The following is a 13837-nucleotide window of genomic DNA, read 5'->3' as shown; positions in this document are numbered from 1 at the left end:
ATCAGATAGGATGCTGACTAAAGGGGTGTGGAGAAGAGGTGTGTGCATGAACAAAGCATAAAAGAAAGCCAGATTTGCCAAAGATGAAGCAAAACTCCTGGTCCGAAGAAACAAATAGTCATTCAAGCCAAATCTCTTCCTCGGTGCACTGGCTGGTGGCTAACAGACATCATGGTAATGTCAAACTAAATCAAATCAAACAATTGAACATAGGAAGAGTAGGAATACCTAAAGGGTAGGTGTCTGAATTTATCCTCACTCAGCCTGAAAGTTTGCCACCAAAGACTTATCTTTCCCAGTGAGCAGATGCCTTGGGCACACCTCGAGCCCTCTGAGTAGCCACACAAAGGCCAAGCCATGATACATCCCAGTCACTCACATGGTACAAACCAGGGCCCTCTGAGAACCAGGGACTGAGGAATATGAATGGAAATCCCTACGAGAATCCCTAACAACAATACTGCAATCAAGCAAAATAGAACATTTTTTATTTAACGAGAGGTATCAAAACAATGGAATAGTGTGTCTGTAAAAAATGTATCATGTTTTGGAAAATGTGAATCTCCATAACTGTTTGGGAAATGGGATTCATAACTTTTTTGGAAAGTCACGTGTCACTGGAAAGGCATGACCTTGTTAGAAGTCACAGCCAAATTGAAAGTGATATTCACCAGAATTCATGCAAAGCAACTAGGTCTCTCAGCTGTTAAACTGATGGATCTAGGTATGTCTTTGAGCTGCCAGGGACAAAGATATGCCAATCCACAAAAACATATATTCAGCAGAATTTCAGAAGTGTTCTTTTAGTTGCCCAAAAACATCTATTCTCCCTTAAAATATATTTGCCTTTAAATCATGCTCTCAAGAGACAAAATAAACAGTCTTCTTTAAAAGTAACATAGGTGATTTATTCACAAAACTTCATGTATACAGCATACAGACAGTTTACTAATGAATCCAGTTACAATAGGAATTAAAGTAGTTTCTCTGTGTAGGTAATGCAGGGCATCTTCTTTAGAAACAATAGTCCATAGTCCAATAGAGACTAATGGCTTCTGTATAGCATACTGTTCCTTTTCGGAAGTGTAAACTGTTCTCACTGTACTCACTGCTTCTGATGCAAATAGATGGCTTCATGATTTTGAAGTGCTTGTGGGTTCGGATTTCATAGTAGCACGATCAGTGCATAAAACCCATTGGTTTTCTCCCTTTTCTTCACATTACTTTGGTTTCTTCCTTATGGAGTTATTTTGGCAAAATTGCAACACCAGTCTATTGCTTGTGCACAAATTCACATAATAAAGATACAAAAACATAAGCAGACATACAGTATATGTGCATGATTAATAAATAGCAGTGAATAAATTAATTAGCAAAACTAATTAGCTTCTGCCTTCTATAGATGCCCAGGAGAAAGATGAGTTATATCCAATGTGTGAGCCTAGAACCTTGTGACCTGTCAATGAGCCCTAGCTTGTTTGATAGAGAATGAATTAGTGCTGGCATTGAATACTTCCCTTAATCTTTTAATGGCTATATGACTCCCAGGATACATCTTGGAAAATATATGTTATTTATCTGCTTAATTAATTGTTCACTGGCAAATTATGTAAGATGAATGTTTGTGATGTAAAGATATTTTCTGCCCCAATATCCTAATCCTTCATTATATTCGTTGGAGCAATCTTAGGGCATCAATTAGCCACAATTTCTATAGAAGCTTGGACTGCAGAGATTAAAATTTTAAGTCTCTTAGATCTTGGACAAAAAAATCTCCATAAGTTCTCCTGCCAAAACGCAATCATGCTGCAAATACTTTTGTTCACATATGTATATATGTGCCATCTTTGCTGAAATAGGCTGGAGATGGATTAGATAAGATTAACTATTATGTTTCGACTTGATTGAACTATTATGACAGGTGACCCTTTTAAGGAAACAGAGCTAAGAGGACAAGCAGTACATTATGAGAATATTTCACATCTGCTTAAAGGGATATAACATTAGCCCCTTTATCAGACATATTTATTCCACCCACTCCCCCCCCCCCAAAAATACCAGCAATTTCAATTGCACTTTGCTAACTTCCTCATGTGATGCACACAGATGAATAAGCAATAAATGAGACCTATGCACTGGCAAAGTTAGCCTACACAGACCATGTTGAAGTTTCATAATTGCATGAGGGCCTCATGCAATCATTCCACCGTTGCATTGTTAAAGCACCTCTGTTGAGGCCACCCTATTAATAAAAGGCCACTGCAGCAAGAATCTGAAGCATAAGAGAAAGGGAAGTGTATAATGAACAGTCAAAGTTGGAACAAGTGCAATCTGCCCCACAACGATTGATAAGGAAAAATGTGGACTTCAGTGGTCGTGATCCCAACTTCGTTCTCTTGGCTGTGGAACCAGGTCCGTTGGAACAACCTCACAATGTTGTTCATTTCTGCCACTCTGCTTGCTCTTGCCCTGCTGTTGGATTCTATGAAGCGGAGGAAGAGATGTAGTCGCTATCCTCCAGGACCTACCCCTCTGCCGTTCATTGGGAACTTGCTGGAGTTTGACAGAAGAAATCCACACAAATGCGTTCTAAGTGTAAGTATTGGCTTACCCAGTTTTCCAAGCAAGGCATCCTATGGAATGACTTAAGGAATTACTGTGTTTAAAAAAGCTCATGTAACATGTCTATAAAATAAAATAATAATTGCACTTCTATGATTTCAACCTCATAAATGAAATATAACCTGTATTATTTGGAACTAGCACCGAGGGCATTACATTTTATGGAATATGGCGGTTTTAACCTGATCCAGGATCTTGGACTGTTCATACCTTTAAAAATTATATAGAAAAGGTTATATAAAAATTATATAACCACAGCAATGTAATGAGGATGTTATAGGAAAAGTGTATTCTTTAGTAATTCATAAAGGAACACAACCAGTTAAAGACTTCTGGAGATGACAAATTGCTTGCTAAAATGTAATTTTAAAAAAAGTGACAGGGTATGTCTGTACATCACTAAACAACTCATCTTAAACTGTATTTGCCTTTCTCTATAACTTAGAAACAAAATAATTTTTAAAAAAATGGAAGTCCCGTGTTCTGTATTGGCTTACAAGTCAGGCTTTTCATCAATGCTAGATACGTATTGGATCATAGCCTTTTGGAAGAGACAAGAAGAGGCATTCAACCCATATAAATATATACACACAGAATCACACAGTAGATTTGTTGTAGCTTCCTCCATGTGCTCATTGCATCTTCACAGATGCATAATTTATTGCAGAATGATCCAAGTGTTGTGAGATGAGTGAGAGCAAAGAGGGCCATGAATCAAAGGGCTCTTCCATACTGGAAATGTATGTCAATTTGAACCTCACCATTCACTGTTATTTTCAATAGCCATGGTAGTCCCAGTCAGAATGCAAAGTGACCTTTTAGTATCTTTGAGACTGAGGACCTTTCCTCACAGCCCTATATCCCAGAATATCAAGGCAGAAAATCCCACAATATCTGGTTTGAACTGGGTTATCTGGGTGTCCACACTGAGATAATGTGGGATTTTCTACCTTGATATTCTGGGATCTAGGGCTGTGTGGAAGGGCCCTGAGAGAAATATCTAGTGTTGTAGTTGTTAGCTGTCTTCAAGTCAACATTGACTTATGGTCACTCCTTGAATGAGATACCTCCAAGTTATTCTAGACTGTGGCATCCCTAATGGAGTCTATTCATCCAGAATGCGGTCATTCTCTTTTCATACTGCTCCCCACTCTCCTGGTGCATAGGAATTTCCTTCCCCCCTCGCTATCTTGGCACATCATTGCTATGCACCAGGAGAACTCCAGCACCACTCTAAAGGAGGCCGGGTAAGTTCTTTTACTTTTAAAAGGGGTTTTTGGAAAATTTGGCCCGGAAAACCATGGGATTACTGTCTGGACTGTCCCCTCAAAAGCCCAGAACTTTTGAGGGAGCAGTCCAGACAGCAGAAATAGTGGGTTTATTCCACACCTTCCAAGAAGGCACGGAATAAACCCACTAACAAATTAATTGATCACAAACCAGAGTTTTCCTGCTTTGTGGAAAATTAATTCGTGTTTCTCTGGGATATCACCTGGACAGCCCCCTTTTAATTGTGAGAACTCCCGTGTTAATGGGGATATTTGGATGTGCCCTCAAATTCTCATACACACAAAACCGACTGCAGAGTGGCCCCATTTCTTCCATGTCTTTGAAAGCTAAAGACTTACTCTCTCTCTTTTTTTTTTTACTGAAAGCTTGGGATCTGGGCTAAATGATAGTCCAAAATAGGCACCAAGTGGCATGTTTAGAATGTGGTGTAAAGTTCAGCTATTCACGTGTGATAAAAAAAACCCCAACATAAGCTGAATTAGAAATGGGAATCAAGCTTTCCAAATGTTGTTGAATTGCATTTAATTGTTGAGATGTATGTAGGGCATAGAGAGTAAATATGACTATCTAAACTAAGTGGACTCCGAAAGAGAGGGTGTTACCTAATGAGGCTTTAATTATTACATCATTTATAGGTTACTGATATCATTGCAGAGTTTCTGGGTGTTGTTGCCATCCAGAATGAGTTCCTCTGTCTTTCTCTACTGTTTCCCCCTTTCTTTCTTCTTTTTGTAGATGAAAAGGAAAGATAAATTGCAATGACTTCGCTGGTATAGATAGGAAAATATTTGATTCAACAAGGGAAGATACCTTTAGTAAAGGCAGATGACATTCTTGAAAATGTCAGTTTCCCTCTTTCCTCTTTAAATTACTATTGCAACTATCTTTGAAAAAGAATTCTAAGCTTGAAATATATTCAATCTTTTGGGTTTTACAGTATATTCTGGTTACATAGTTTGGGCTTCTCTGTGTTTTTCTTTTGTGTTTAAAATTTATTCCACCGGGGTTTCCTTCTTTCTTGTCACAGCTGATGGAAAGATATGGACCAATCTTATCATTCCGGATTGGATGGAAAAAATTTGTAGTACTGAGTGGGTTCCAGACAATAAAGGAGGCACTGGGACAAAAAGCTGAGAACTTCACTGAGCGATCATCAATACCCTTGATGGGCATAATAGGCCGTGGAAAGAATTGTGAAGGCAAGTCTTCCTTATGTTGTGATGGAATCAACTATATATGACACAGCAAAATGATTGACAAGTCCACAGCTAAAAATTGATCTTAGCATAACAATATTGGTAGGCACCTAGGTGGTAGCAAGGGGGGAACTGTCCCTGATGACTGCCTCAGCAAGAGCAATATGACTTATAGCACAGGGAATGACATTTTTTTTATTTTGTACATTTCTATCCCGCCCTTCTCCCCACAAGGGGACTCAGAACTGCCTCACATAGGCATCAATGATGCTTACAACATATACATCAAAGAATACAATAAAATAGTAAAACAATAAAATTATCTTAAAACATCAAACACATCAGCCAATACATTCATTTACCAGATAATATTAAAATGCCAGTAAAACCAAAAATCAAACTGGGAAATCCAGTGTCGCAACCCAAATTCCTTTCCTATTGCCACTATCATCTAATCAAACACCTGGCCACAGAGCCAGGTCTTCAGTTGTCTTCTAAAAGACAGGAGGGAGGTGGCCAACTTGTCCTTCAGGCGGGAGTTCCACAGACAGGGGGCCACTGCCGAGAAGGCCCTGTCTCTCATCCCCACCAACCGCATTTGCAAGAGTGGTGGGATCGAGAACAGGGCCTCTCCTGATGATCTTAAACTTCGTGATGGTTCATAGAAGGAGATACGTTTGGACAAGTAGTCTGGGCCAGAACCGTTGAGGGCTTTAAAGGTTAAAACCAACACTTTGAATTGTTCCCAGAAGCCAATTGGCAGCCAGTGGAGCTGACTCAACAGAGGAGTAGTACACTTCCTTTAACTGCCACTCCAGTTAACAACATGGCCGCTGACCGTTGGACTAATTGAAGCTTCCGAGAAGTTTTCAAAGGCAGGCCCACATAGAGAGCGTTGCAGTAGTCTATTCTGGATGTAAGCAGAGCATGGACCACCGTGGCCAAGTCAGACTTCCCAAGGAAAGGGTGCAGCTGGCATATGAGTTTTAATTGCGCAAAAGCTCTCCCGGCCACTGCCAAGACCTGGGGTTCCAGGCTCAGCAGTGAATCCAGGATCACTCCCAGACTGTGAATCTGTGTCTTCAGGGGGAGTGTAACCCCGTCTAACACAGGCTGTAACTCTATCCCCTATTCAGCCTTTCGACTGACCAGGAGTACCTCTGTCTTGTCTGGATTAAGTTTCAATCTGTTCGCCCTTATCCAGACCAACACAGCAGCCAAACTGTGTCGGACAAGGGTCAACACATGACTGCTACTCTCATTGACTCAAAAAAATAAGAGTCATTCGTAACCTGTGATTTGGGATATTAGAACAAAACACAGAGATTATTTTCAAGAAAATATTCACTGAATTATTTTATACGTTTTAGGAGTCCTTGTGACCTCATGTGACAATGGCTGGAGGGAGCAAAGACGATTCTGTGTCTCCAATCTGAAAAGACTTGGAATGGGGAAGAAAACACTTGAAAAGAGAGTGTGTGAAGAAGCTGGATACTTGTGTGCCGAGTTGAAATCTCAGGAAGGTACAACTTATTATTGTGGACAAGAGGAAGATTTGGGTGAATCTAAAAAAGAAACTTAGTTCTTATGCCTATGCTGGTAATAGAGGAGGATAATTATGATTCTGAGCCATTCTTATGAGGAATGATGTCACATATGTTTGATTATATTGCTAACAAAGGAAACTATGGAAAATGGCAAAATGGAGAATTTCTTAAAGCTTCTTTTCCCAAAAAAGCGAATCTCTCTGAAAGTTATAAAGGAATTCAGGTCAATGCTTGTTTGTTTGGATTTGTTGTTGGGGTTATGCCTGAGTAATACTTTGTTGCTGTGGAATCAGTCCACCAAAAACTCTTGGGCAGTGATAGCATAACTCTTATTCATTGTTTTTCTATCTCATGTAGGTTTTCCTTTTGACCCACATGACTTCATCTACACTGCAGTTGGCAATATTATCTGTACATTAGCATTTGGTGATCGTTTTGAATATCACAGTAAAAACCTCCTGTCGCTTATGCATTCGACTGAAGAGATCCTGAAGGGAATAACCAGTATCTTGCCTCTGGTATCTTTCTGAGTTTGATTTTTTAAAGGGGTAGTGGCTACTTGAGATGTGGCTGATGAACAAGCAGGACACCCAGGTCACCAATGTGGTCTGTCTGAATCAGTGTTTCACCACTGTCAAGACATAGATAATGCATTGGGAAAGATTTTGGGATTCTGAGGACTTAGACACAAAACAGGTAATGACTGTCACCGCTGAGAGTATCACTGGCTGGATCTACACTGCCCTATATCCCAGGATCTGATCTGCTTTGATCTGGATTATATGATAAGAAGATAATCTGAGATCAGAACCCGGGAGACAGGGCAGGGTACACCAACCCCTGTGGAGTGAGGAAACACAAGCATCAACGCTGGCACTCATTTCAAGACAGGGTGGGTGCTTTTGAGTGGGTACTTTTAATCAGTTTTTTTTTTACAGTATGTGGCATAATATAAAACAAACCACGTGTAGTTCACGTTTGATCAGTCTACACGCTGCCTTGCCAGAGAAAGAAAATATGCCACACAGATGAACAATAAAGAACAAGTCATTTACTCTTCTTAATTCAGAACAGCATATGCACAATATAAACAGTTGCATCAACTTACGATAAGTTCTTTTAGAGAGTTTTAAAATGTATTTCTTTGTCCATATGAGAGAATATTCCTCCAGCAGCCAAGAAGCAAATCAGTCTCTCTCTCTCTCCTTCTCTCTCTCATCTCTCTCTCTGCACCCGCTAGCTCGAGCCTGAACAAAAATGCAACAGTATCCAAAAGTTCCAGGCTTAGTTATTACCCTTCGTATTGCCCGACCAAGCATCTTCATGAATCTTATTTTACAGTTGACACACACACTCACTGATTCCTTGCATTCTCCAACACCCCTCCTCATGTCAACAGAAAAATAAGCCTTTACATTTATACAGTACATTCAAAAATACACAGATCACTTAATACTACTAAATGCTTCTGAACACTCAACGCTTTAAATTTGCATTGCAGTAAACCAACACAATCTCACAATTCTTTACTGCATCTCTAACACAATTACACTTTAAGTCCACATGCTTTACCCAGGCTTTTACAATTTGAATCTTTTGCACATATCTCTCAATTTTACCATTCTGAACATATGAGCCTGTGATTTATCCCCTCCTGCTGGAGAAGGTTTTTCATGCTTTGTTTCTCTTGAGGTGATTAGGAGATCCGCAGTTGTAGAATTAATACCATTGAAAGAATCATCCATCAAGGACAGAACAATAAAACTTTTGTTCTTAGTGAGGTGGAAGCCTCTTTCCCCCAGCTACACAAATAGGCTCTGCAGGGTTTGCAAATGTTCCTTCATATTTTCATTCTTTTGCAAACGCTTCCTGTAAAATCTTCCTGGCAAGAGCAACCACTGTAGCTGCTGAGTCCGAAGCACAGACTTCTATCAATCTCACCAGGCATGTAGCCGGGTTGGGGGGGGGGGGGCTTGGGGGGCTTCAGCCCCCCCCCCTGAAATTCTCATGGTGGTTCGCGAAAAGGCCATACTGGTGCATTATTTAAACTGTTAAGTTTATTCATATCATGATCTGATCACCCTAATCAATATATCCCATATGCATGGGGGTATTGGGGTAACGATACAAAAGGTTTCACTTGGACTCAGCCCCCCCCCCCCCCGAAACAAACTCCCCCCCCCCCCCCCCCCCCGAATCGAAATCCTGGCTTCAGGCCTGAATCTCACCCAAATCTCATAGGCAGTAGCCAGGCTGCTTATCTGAATCAATTGTTTATCATCTACACTCAGAATCAGGATTGATTTGGCTCTCTTGTCAGCTCTGCGTTGTTCCTCTGCAGATACCCCCTGGACTGGAGTCATTGTGCACTCCCATAAGGATGCTCTTCTTAGGTAACTCTCCATTCCCAATCTCCAAACAGAGTAGATACTGGCATTAAATGTTGCAATTGGGAAGACAGCAAGATTCACCTCCATCTTTCCAGGTTCCTCTTGCAAAAACAAAGCTTCAAGAAATATTTAACTACAATCCTTAGAAATCTCTGATATGCTGTCCTCCAGAACAACATTGATGATTATAATGACTTATGATAATGGATGAGACTGGAGATAAAACAGATTAGCTGTCAAAAGAGTTACACAAATGCATTATTATATAGATTGTCATCATCATCATTAATAGTTTCAAAGTGATGGTGATGCTGAGGAGTAGGATGAGGAATGGGAATAAAATCTAGATAAGGATGCTCTGCCCGAGTATGAAAAGGTAAGTATTTAAAAACTTTCTCCCATAATGAAATGTATTTTTAAGCAAACTATCTGATAAATGTTCCCATTTGAGAAAATATACTTATATGTGTGTGTTTTTCCCCCTTTCATTGATATATCAGTTTTTTACTTATATATCCTGGTTCTCCTATCTTCCTGGACCTCTACAAAAAATTAAGAAAGACTGGGATGATTTCAGTACAATTATAAAAGATATTGTGAATGAACATAAGAAAACAAGAGATCCCAACAATCCAAGAGATTTGATTGATGCATTTTTGGAGGAGATCGAAAAGGTAGGATAGTTTTTATGGAAAAGATTGACTGTCATTTATATAAAAAATCCAGCAAACTATTGATAAAAAACTTAGTTGTTCAGTTGAATAGTGGAGTCACAGTCAAAAAGTGGACAGTCCCTATTATAACCAGAACGAGCCAGTGAGAAGAGGAAATAGTTCCTAGTGCTCATATTAAGAAGACTGATTTGATAGAATGGGTTGCTGATTCACAAATATGGGTCAACCTGTACCTGTACCATATATCTGCGGAAACATATAGAGCTAAACAATCCTTTTGGCAAGAATCCTGTTCTGCTTTTGTCCATGCTTCAGTGTGTTTCCCATTTAATTTCCTTAATTTGTCCCTCAAAAATGAAGTTTTTTAATCTAATAAAGGGAAGGAGAGAGGATTGTGCTCTTTTAATATATGTATATTTGTATATTTTAAATTGTATGCTGATGTTTTTATGTTAAGCCGCTTTGAGTCTCTTGTGGGAGGGATAAAGCAGGATATAAATATAATAATCATAATAATCATAATTCTGTGACTTCATAGATGATCTTTCAAAGAACCAGTTATTTATTTATTTGTTTGTTTATGATATTTCTATCCTGCCTTTCCTGAACCCAAAGGTGACTCAAGGTGGCTTGCAATCAGGCAGTCATTCGATGCCTTAAAAATATATACTTAAAACCATATTTAAAACAGAATTTAAAAGTATATATAATAAGATCTTTAAAAAACATATAAAACCAATATATAAAACAAGTACCTTCACTGATAGCCTCATTGTCCAAAATCATTGTCTGAGCCATTCCCATATTCAATTTCACAAAATTCTGTGTTTGTCTATTGCACTAGATTGCAAAGGCTTGCTTAAATAGCCATAATTTCATATATATTTTTTTACTGGAAGCAACCCCCCCCCCCCCCCCCGTTAACTTCTGTGACTCACACTTATGGGAGATCGGTGAGTTTAGTGAGCTATTCACCCTTGGGCCTTTTCACATTACGTTATGATAGTACAGTAGGGTCTCGCTTATCAGACAATCCATCTTATCTGACATTCCTCCTATCCGTTGCCCCTCCTTTTCGCCCTAATTTCCCCTTCAATTAAAGAGCATTCCTCAACTTTCTCTCCATTCCCAATAAGCGAAAAAGAGCAGACAAGGAGGAGGAGGAGGGAGGAAATGGGGGAAAGAGACAGGACCGGAAGCAGAAGTGTCCTCCCTCCTTCCCTCTGTGATTTCCATGCTCCTCTTCTACATCCCGGCACTTCCTGCTGGGCACTCTAGCCCTGAGGCATTGCATTGCCTTAACCCTTTGAGTCCCTGTTGTTAGTATTCTAGGTGTCTAGCTCCGTATCAGATGGATAACAGTAAGAGACTCCATATTATCCAACACTTTCGTTTATCCGACGTTCTGCCAGCCAGTTTATGTTGAATAAGCAAAACTCTACTGTACATTCCACTTTCATTCCTACCGTGATATCCTATGGAATCTTGGTGTTGGCAGTTTAGGGAGGGTTCTCCCCCAGAAAGTCTAAGAGCCTCGCCAAACCACACAACACAGGATTCCCTAGGAATTGCTCTGACAATTAAAGTGTAATCATAGTGCTATGCTTCTGTAGTTAAAAGGGCCCCCGGATAGTGGTTGGGTGTTAAGGAATGTTACCATGTTCTGCCCTTGAGAAAGCGAAGGGAGCACCTCCAAATTCTTTCATATATCACTATCTACTCATGTTTGCACAAAATGATTTGGTGACCATGTGAAAAGCCACTGGGGGTTTAACTTTGCTTCTTACCATAAAAGATCACCTTAGCAGTAGTTCTCAACCTATGGGTCCTCAAGTATTTTGGCCTACAACTCCCAAAAGTCCCAGAGAGTTTACCAGCTGTTAGGATTTGTGGGAGTTGAAGGCAAAAGATCTCGGGACCTACAGATTGAGAACCACTGCCTTAAAGAATTCCTTCCCACTCTTTCTCCATGCCCTTTTTCTATGCTTTTACTGGATTTCCATCTTCCATGGGAAGTGAAAACAAAAGTCTTTGCAAAGTCAGAGACAATTTAACAATGCAAAAGGACAGGCAAAAACACTGAAACTAATTTAACACTATTTAAAACAATTAAGTCTATCAAACACTGTATATAGTACATTATTCAACTAAGAGACCTATCGACTATAATGAGTGACAATTGTTAGTTTTTTTGAAGTCCTTCCTTCCTTCCTTCCTTCCTTCCTTCCTTCCTTCCTTCCTTCCTTCCTTTCCAGACCTATCTTCCCTTAAATGAGAGTGGAAACGACAGGTTTGTACTTTACTCACGAGGAAATATTTTTAAAATACTTAATTACATTGTAATTCTCTTTTTATATATTTTAATTCTAAAAGAAAGACTGCCTGTTGGACATTTCTTACCTTTTCAAAACAATATTACAGGTTTTAGAATGTGAGGAAATTACATTTGAAAACTTCCTTTTAAGAAAGGGAAATGATGTTTTGTCTGCCATCTCTTTGCGTGGCTAGAATCAGACTGAAACAAAATAATTCTAGACTGAGGGTGCTTCCAGACAACACTAAACCAGGGCAAAAAAAAAAAAAATAAAAATCCCAGGACTTCAGAAGAGGTCCACACACAGACCTGCTGGTCTGGGATTTCTGCCTCTGTTGTTCAGACTTGATGCTTTGTTGAGAGATTTAGAGTCTCCCAAGATGGCCCCTATGGGACTCCTACTGGAAACTTTGGCAGTTTTTAAAAAATTCTCAAGATGCAGATATGCAGATGTGCGGAGATTCAGATATGCAAATCACTTCCATTCCTTGCCCTTACCAGAAAAACTATGCACTCAAGACATTTCATGGAATATCTGCTACATAAACAAAGTTTTCACATTCTACTCAAGTGTCACCTTCTTTTTAGGAACCAACCAATCAGGAACAAACATCTAAAGCCCAGATTTAAAAAATCACATGATTTCCGATTGCAGGAACATACAGACATGTGAAGATCCGCATATTTGGCAGAAAACTGCGATATTCCCGCACATGGAAATCTCGCGGTTTTTGCCTTTTGTAGCAATTACTCCTGCATTTACAGGGAAGGGCATCTGGCCACCCTTCTGTTTTCTGTGGAAGCTCCTAGAATAGAGGTACCGTCTGGACTGGCCCTCAGAACAAAGTCCAAACAACCAAGGTAGTAGAGTCAGCAAACAGTTCAAGAATTGGGTTGTTGTAAGTTTTTCAGGATGTATGGCCATGAAAGAAAGAATGCTTCTGAAACATTCTTTCCGTCGTACAGCCTGAAAAACTTTAACAATCCAGAGATTCCAGCCATGAAAGCCTTTAATAAGTTTAAGAGTTATAAATACAGTTTTATTATTATTATTATTATTATTACTATTATTATTATTTATACCCCACTTTATCTCCCCAAAATTTATTTATTTATTTATTTACTTTACTTATATACCACTGTTCTCAGCCCGTAGGCGACTCACAGCGGTTCACAACTAATAAAAACAGCAATAATTCCATGCAACAATGTAACAACAGTTAACAACTTACCACATTACCCAATCAATAAACAATTACTACAATAACCAATCACTAATGTCTCATCACCAAAAACATAATCCAGATTCGTCATCCATTGTTCCATTCCTATGTTCATTACCAATCATTGCACTAGTTATTCGAACGCCTGCACAAACAGCCAGGTCTTCACTTTTTTGCGGAATACCATTAGGGATGGTGCTAGCCTAATGTCCGTGGGAAGGGCGTTCCACAGCCGAGGAGCCACCAGTGTGCCAAATATTATTATTATTATTATTATTATTATTATTATTATTATTATCTTTATTTGTACCCCGCTAGCATCTTCCGAAGGACTTGATGCGGCTTACAAAGGCCAAGGCCTCAAAACACAACGTAACAATACAACACCTAAAGCAAATTAAAAACAATTAAAGCAATATTAAACAACAAGCAATAAACAATACAACAAGACACTATAAAACTGGGCCAGGCCAGAGTAATGGGTACAGTGCTGATGTGACAGGTGATATGTAAGGATTATAGGGTAAGTGCAATGTGCGGTGTGCAGCAATCTTAGTTCTAATAAAGTGCTTCTGGGACTT

General features: G+C 39.4%; 1 protein-coding gene across 1 annotated transcript in view; it reads left to right on the top strand.

Annotated features, from left to right (window-relative positions):
* The first annotated feature begins 2048 nt into the window (after window positions 1-2048).
* Window positions 2049-13837, top strand: part of LOC132776008 (cytochrome P450 2D14-like) — a 37408-nt gene continuing 25619 nt past the window's right edge. The window contains exons 1-5 of the mRNA XM_067469161.1: window positions 2049-2595; window positions 4940-5111; window positions 6479-6631; window positions 7013-7173; window positions 9546-9719. Of these exons, the coding sequence (XP_067325262.1) occupies window positions 2359-2595; window positions 4940-5111; window positions 6479-6631; window positions 7013-7173; window positions 9546-9719 (897 nt within the window). The 5' untranslated portion in view covers window positions 2049-2358. The remainder of the gene's footprint in view (window positions 2596-4939; window positions 5112-6478; window positions 6632-7012; window positions 7174-9545; window positions 9720-13837) is intronic.

The sequence above is a fragment of the Anolis sagrei genome, chromosome 5 (genome assembly GCF_037176765.1).
Source record: "Anolis sagrei isolate rAnoSag1 chromosome 5, rAnoSag1.mat, whole genome shotgun sequence".
Taxonomy (NCBI): Eukaryota; Metazoa; Chordata; class Lepidosauria; order Squamata; family Dactyloidae; genus Anolis; species Anolis sagrei.
This window is presented reverse-complemented; position numbering and strand designations above follow the sequence as displayed.